The sequence below is a fragment of the Crotalus tigris genome, unplaced genomic scaffold, assembly GCF_016545835.1.
Source record: "Crotalus tigris isolate CLP2741 ecotype Arizona unplaced genomic scaffold, ASM1654583v1 scf7180000017590.881132, whole genome shotgun sequence".
In the NCBI taxonomy this organism is placed as follows: domain Eukaryota; kingdom Metazoa; phylum Chordata; class Lepidosauria; order Squamata; family Viperidae; genus Crotalus; species Crotalus tigris.
Genome location: NW_024096496.1, coordinates 414,327 through 421,188, shown reverse-complemented (window position 1 = coordinate 421,188; position 6,862 = coordinate 414,327). Strand labels below are relative to the sequence as shown.

The window sequence follows — 6,862 nt, the reverse complement described above, 5'->3', positions numbered from 1 at the left end:
AACCCTTTCCGCTTCTCCTGCTTGAGTCAGCCTCATCTCGGCCAATGGACTTTATTTCTCTTACTTTTTAGTAGACCCATGTAGGGTTATGCGGCAAGGGGCCTTGAGGGCTGAGCCCCAAATGATGCTCATTAGGCACTTCTTTACTGAAACAAGCCGGCAGGAATATACCTTTTTAGCATGAAGCCCAGCTTCTCTGTGGGAGGAGGAGGAGAAATAAGAGCAGGAAACAATTACCAGCAATACAGAAAACACACCAACATCACCAAATAGATAAGAAAAAAATGGAATACTGTATTTGATTTTTTTTAAGAAAGTTTGTACATAGAGATAGACACGCAGTAAAAGAAAACAGTGGCATAAGCATCCTACGTGAATTTAAGAAGAGACCTCAACAGCTGCTATTTAAATACTCAAAATGCTTTTGCATAAGAAAACTACAGTGGAACCCGAAGCCTCGTTTCTTCTATCACTGAGGTCCCTTTTGAAAACCTAGTCTGTCACCTCTTGACAGCTACGTTTGTGCAAGAAACCCAAGTCAGGGAAAATGTTTCTTTTCTGTCTTTTTTTTTTTTTAAGAAGGAAAGAGAAGGGAGGGGAAGGGTGAGGGCAAGACAGGGACACAAGAAGAGAAGAGCAAGTATCATATACAAGTATTTTCTACACATATATTACAAACTGGGAAAAATGACCTCATCATTAAGATATACATAATTCATATAAAATTTTGAAATAAAAATAAAAATCTGTTACAGTCATAACTATTCTTTTTCCACATTTATAACCAGTACCCACACAGGCAGTGACAGAAGTGTAGAAAAAAAGGTGCTTAGGAAGAAAATGATTGTCTGTTGAACAAAAGAATAACAATTTTTAAAAATAAAACAATAAAAAAAACAGAGGAGGAGAGAGGAAAAGGAGCAGGGCAAACCAATTGCATCTACTTCAAACCATCACTTGGATTTGGAAAAAAAGATCAGCTGATTAAAACCCAACAAAAAGTGATAAACATTAGTTATTTCCCTCTTCAAAGAGTTCCTTTAAATTTTTGTAAAAGCTTTTCTCTCTTTTTGTACAAATTTGATCGGCGTTTTCCTTTCCCGCACCCTAGTCTTTATTATTATTGTGTTCATTTAGTATAGAGAATATTATATTTTCCCCAGATGCAAACTGAATCATTATCATGCAAAATGGGTGTAATGCAGTCCATGGGAAAGCGCAAACATTAAAATAAAATTTATCAAAATTAAAAAGAAAAGCGCTCAAATGTGCTTTTGTCCTACAAAGAAAACTAATGTCACCTTTCTTCTTTCTTTCTTTCTTTCTTTCTTTCTTTCTTTCTTTCTTTCTTTCTTTCTTTCTTTCTTTCTTTCTTTCTCTTTCTCTTTCTCTTTCTCTTCCCTTTTCCGGTAATAATATTCATAATAGCACAGTATTATCACAATTATTATTTCCCAGCTGCAGCATCAGAAATTCACAACGTTAATTTTGTTTTGTTCCTTTACTGAGTGGATTGTTTGTTTTATTTCTTTTATTTGTTAAGTAAGGGTTGCTTTTATTTATTTTTAAATTCGTTTTAAGTGTCTGCTTCTCTTTTTTCGGTTCTCTTTCTAGGGTTGTTCTGAGGTGGCTTTTTCTCTCGGGGAGCTGGGGCAGTTCGTCGAGGGAGTCGGCGCGCGCTTGCTCGGGATGGGATGGGGGCTCACGTTTGCCTTTTGCTAGTTTTTGTTTTAATTATTATTATTATTCTTTTCTTAGCTTTTGTTCCTTTCCATTATCATACATCACATTCTGAGTCGCTGGAGGTTACCGAGAGGATGGATGTCCCCGTCTCGGCTCTTTCTGTCAAACTGGAGACGCTGGTAGTGGGGCTGGCCGCCGTGGACGGAGACTCCGCCGAACTGTGCGTCGGGCAGCCAGGTTCTGACAAGGACCGCATGCCGCTCTGTCCGATCGCCTGGTGCTGGAGCCTACAGGAGGCGGGGAGACAAAGCAACAGGACAAACCTTCGCTCAGAAGCAGAGCCACACAGAAAGAGGCAGAGAGGAGGCGGCGCCCTTCGGGCTGGCTCTCGGGCCGCGCAAAGGCGCGGCGCGTCTCGGAGCCAGTGGAACCCCAAGGCAGAGGAGCTGGGATCCGAGGCCGGCCCGGGCCTTCTCCCCAGCCCGACCCCACCGCCGTTTCTTTCGCCCCAGCTTAGCCTGACCCCTCGCGTCTGCTCGGCCTCTCTCCCCCTCCCCTCCTTCCTTTCCCGGCCAGACTTCCTCCCTCTCCGCTGCCTCCTTAGTTCGCAAAAACCGGAGCAGCCGTCTGCCGGCCTTGGCACTTCGGTTTCGAGCCGGGGTCGCCCGCCCTCTTCCTCCAGCAAAGATCCCTCGCCGGTGGCTTCAGGCTCGCCTCTCTGGGCGGGCAAGCAAAGTGGGAGCACACGCACTCCCGCGGGGACAGGGAATTTGCATTGGCACCTAACTGACACGCACCCACGCGCGGCCTTCTGCCCCTCACTCCCTCGGGCTGCTTTATTTGGAGATCGCGCCTCCTCTCGCTCGGTTCCAGGAAGGCAGAAGGAGGGAGATCCCGGGCCTTCTTAGAGCCTCACTCCCCTAACTTCCTGCTCCTCGCAGGCACCCTTCCGCCAGCGGGACAAACCCACTTTCGATCCACAACGGGCGACTCACAAAGGACGGATGGATGGTGGGCAGCGAGGGAGAAGCTCCCTCCCCCTCCCCCCACCCCACCCGGGGCTTCCCTGGAACGCCACCCAGAAGGGGGGGAAAAAAAACTGTGATGGGAGCAATGTAAACAAACAGCAAAACAAAGTGACAGGCCCGGCTGTGGGGGAGGGGGACGAACATCTGCGAAGCGCTGGGCGCCTTCGGTCTGTGCGGATCCCGGAGAGAAGAAAAACCCGCCGGTGCTCCGAGTCTGCTTTTCTGAGCGATTGAGAGGACGGTTGAATTGCTCCAGCCGCGTTTGGAAGCCCCCGCACCGCCAGACAAAGGAACCTCGGCTGCCGCTGCACCAAAACTATCCGGCAACTGGCAGAGGACTCTCCACGGGACCCCACCCTCGGCTCGATGCAAACTGCCTTGAGCCACTGAAGATTTGGGGTGGGGTGGGGTGGGGGGGCGGGTGGGGGGGGGTTATGCATCGCATCGCCTCCCTCCCGAGAGAGATCGCGAGATTGTATCTAATTTAGCAAAGGGGAAGAAGGTGACGGACAAAAATCAAATAATGAAAATAAAAACGTCCGCCTTGAACCTTCAAATCCTTTTTAAGAAGGATCTGAGGATATTTTTAATTCTTCTTTTCTCACCCGGCGGTGAACTGCTTTTTAAAAATAGACCGCCTTGTCCTTTCCACTCTATTTACTGCTGCGTTTATCACTGGTGCCGCTTTTTTTATTGTTATTATGGTTATTATTCGATGACTTGTTTTTCTCCTCCACGTTACATGTGTTTTACGTTAATCTCGACCATTCAACCCAAACATTTACAACTCTCACGCTTTGCTGGTGTGGAGGTTACATGCCTTCCCTCACAGATACAACTGAGAAATAGTTTTACGGCAATATTTCACTTTCTTTATTTCCCTGCTCCAGAATTTGGAACAAAGTTTGACAATATAAACAACACGGAATTAGAAAGACCAACTTGGTAAAAAATAAAAAATAAAAGATGGAAGGGTTTTCTCTCCCTGCATTATTTCATGCAGCTGCTACCTTTTTGGATGCCGCGTTAAAACTACGGGAGCGTTCTGAATCAATAACCAAGCAGAGAAACTCGAATCATATAGTAGCCTAATAAAGTTCTAGCATTCAGTTGCCTACAGTACCGCCCTATATATTTATTTACACACTCATAAACACGCTTCGGTCAAGCTACCTTGGACCCCAAACAACCTGCCTATATGTGGGGAAGAAAAACAACTTTGGAAACTATTTTAGATGCTTTCCTTTTTATTATATTATTTTTATTATTACTATTATTTTATTAGTGCATCCCTATCTTCTCCTCTCTGCTCTCTCTCTCTCTCGTTTTTGACGGCATTAATGAGAACAAAAGAAGAGCGGCGGCCCTTTCTCTCTCTCTCTCTCTCTCCCGCCCTCCCTCCCTCCCTCCCTCCCTCCCTCCCTCCCTCCCTCCCTCCCTCCCTCTCTCTCTCTCTCTCTCTCTCTCTCTCTCTCTCTCTCTCTCTCTCTCTCTCTCTCAGAAGCTCCCACTCCGGGAAGGGGGCACCTTTCTCCGTCTACTCAGAAGTAAGCGGCAGCGGATCCGGAGACCTTGCTCCGAGAGCCCCACCGCCGCGCGGAAAGCTGGCCCGGCAGAGGGAGAGAAAGCGAAACGTCGTAGCCTTCGAGGATCCGACCCAGATCAACCAAGGCAGCCGTTTTCCCGCTGCCGGCAGCTCGGGGCCCTCGGAGGTCGTTGTTGTTTAGCTGTTTCTCGCAATGGCCGTTTGCCAACCCGCGACAAAAGAGAGAAACGCGCCCCAAACACCGGCAAGGAAAATCCAGATGAAATGAAAAGAGCGGCCCGTCCCTTTGTACCGGGCCAACCGAGCCGGGGAGAAGGAGGCTTCCCTCCAGCCTCGGCTTTAGAGGGCTCTGCGCCCTGATTAAAGCTGGCGGCGAGGATTACTCACCCGCCGGTAGGCAAGAAGACACGCGCGCATTCACACACACATCCAGAAGATTGGGGGTGGGCGGGTGGGGTGTCTATTTTTCGGGGAGAAAGAGGATTGGAATTGAAAGCAGGGGAAGGAAGACCCCCCCACACACACACACACGAACTTTGGAATCCGAAGCGGAACCCTTTCAGGCCTAAACTGAACCTGGCCTTGGACCGCCAGCCAAGAAAGAGGCGAAACAAGATCTCTCGACCCAGATGCCCAAAAGAGCCCGGTTGCACCGCGCCACCTTCTCTCCCTCCCTTCCCCCCCCGAGAGGTCGGGGAACGCCGGACTCTCTTCTGCGACCTCCCGGGGGCTCGCCGTTTTCTTAAGGGCGGCCGCCTCCGAAGGGAGGCTTTCCCGGGTGACCATCGCCGGCCCGAACCGAGGGGGCAGGGGTGCAAGGGGTGCAAGGAGTGCAAGGGGTGCAAGGGGCGCGCGTTCTCCCTCCTCCCCCGGAGAGCTCGGGCCGCCCTACTGACCTGTTCTTGGCAGCCGCCGCCCGGTCTCTCTGCCGCCGGTTCTTGAACCAGTTGCCGACCTGCGTGGGCGTCAGGCCGGTGGCCTGGGCCAGTTCCCTTTTCTTGCTGGGGTTGGGGTAGGGGTCCTGGAGGTACCATTCCCGCAGGAGGCTGCGAGTCCGTTCCTTGAAGCAGTGGGTCTTCTGCTCGCCGTCCCAGATGGTTCGCGGCAGGGGAAACTTCTTGCGGACTCGGTACTTGTCGACCGGCCCCAAGGGGCGTCCGCGCAGCTTCTCGGCTTCCTGGTAGTGCGCCTCCAGCCACATGGCCTGTAGCTTGCCGTGAGACTCCTTGGTGAACTTGTGGTTCTCCAGGATGTGGTAAAGGTCTCGGAAGTTGCCCGTGTGGAAGGCCACCACCGCTCGGGCCCGCAGGATGGACTCGTGCTTGTTGATGGCTTCACACGCTCCGGGCGCTACCGGCAAGGACCACAAGAACCGGCCCAGCCTCTCGATGTCCCCCGTCTCCTCCAGCGTCTCGCAGACACTGGCCACTTGCTCCGGGGAGAAGTTGAGCGTGGGCAGCTGGAACATGGACGGCTCTTCCGGGGCTCCCCGCGAGGCGCCTCCTCCTCCTCCTCCTCCCGCGCCGCCGCCACCGCCACCGGCCGCTCCGGCGCTACACCCGGTGGCGGCGCCGCCGCTGCCACCGCCGCCGCCTCCAGCTCCGGCGCTGCTGCTGCTGCTGCTGCCACCAGTGGCCAGAAGAAGCGAGCGGTGGTGGTGGTGCGGGTCGCTGGGGAAGTTTGGCAGAAAGAAATGGGTGGGATAAAGCTCTAAAGGGGATCGGAACACCATGGGACCCAGCCTGGCGGACGGGGGAGGGGCTCGAAAGAGAGAGACCGGGCGAGGCAGAGGGGGAAGGAAGGAAGGAAGGAGAGGAGGACGAGAGGAAGGAGTCGGGATCAAGGCGAAAAGAAAGGAAGGCAAGAGGCAGACGGCGGGAATGAAAAAGAGGAGAAAGAGGGGAGGGGGCTCACGCACCCCACGCGCATCCACACCTGCATAGAGACCTTCATCCGAACCCAGACATGCACACACACACACACACACACACACGTATACACACACTCCCCCCGCCCGCACACACTCACTCACTCCCACCCACCACCTTTCACACGCACGCAGGACACTCGCACTCACACACCCTCAGCCACGTACAGGAGGGCATCTGCGCGCCGGCTTGCTCGCTTAGACACCCACAGGAACACGCACTACACACGCACACGCACACGCACACACCTCCAGAGCCAGAGCGGCTGCCGCCGCCGCCGCCGCCGCGGCGAAAACAAGATTCAGTGATTCGGCCGCGATCGCCCTAATGACAACAGCCTCATAATATCTCTCCTAAATCCACCGTGAGTGCAGCGCCGAAGCATTTTGTTTCGCTTTTCTATTGGCCTGGCGGGTGTCGTTTGGCGTCGCCATAGCAGCGCCCTGCCAATCACTGTCAGCCTTGCCAATCATCGGGGACTACGTAAGAAAAAGGGCTCTTACCGCTGCGCCCAAAGGCGAGGAGGAGGGGAGTCGGGAAGCAGAGGGAGGGACGGCGGGGGAGGAGGAGGAGGAGGAGGAAGGCGAGGGGAGGGGAGGGGAGGAAAGCTTGGGCGCGTTTGTGTGTTAATCTTGGCAAGTCCTAATCTGAGCACTTCCACTTCTCTTGAGGCGTCT

At 52.7% G+C, this 6,862-nt stretch overlaps 1 protein-coding gene across 1 annotated transcript; it reads right to left on the bottom strand.

Moving 5' to 3' along the window:
* Positions 1-270: 270 nt before the first annotated feature.
* On the bottom strand, positions 271-6,549 carry SIX3 (SIX homeobox 3). The gene is made up of 2 exons (XM_039363307.1): positions 5,154-6,549; positions 271-1,970 (listed from the first exon to the last, which is right to left on the bottom strand). The coding sequence occupies exons 1-2, from the start codon at positions 5,987-5,989 to the stop codon at positions 1,778-1,780; spliced, it is 1,029 nt and encodes a 342-aa protein (XP_039219241.1). The 5' UTR covers positions 5,990-6,549; the 3' UTR covers positions 271-1,777.
* Positions 6,550-6,862: the final 313 nt, after the last annotated feature.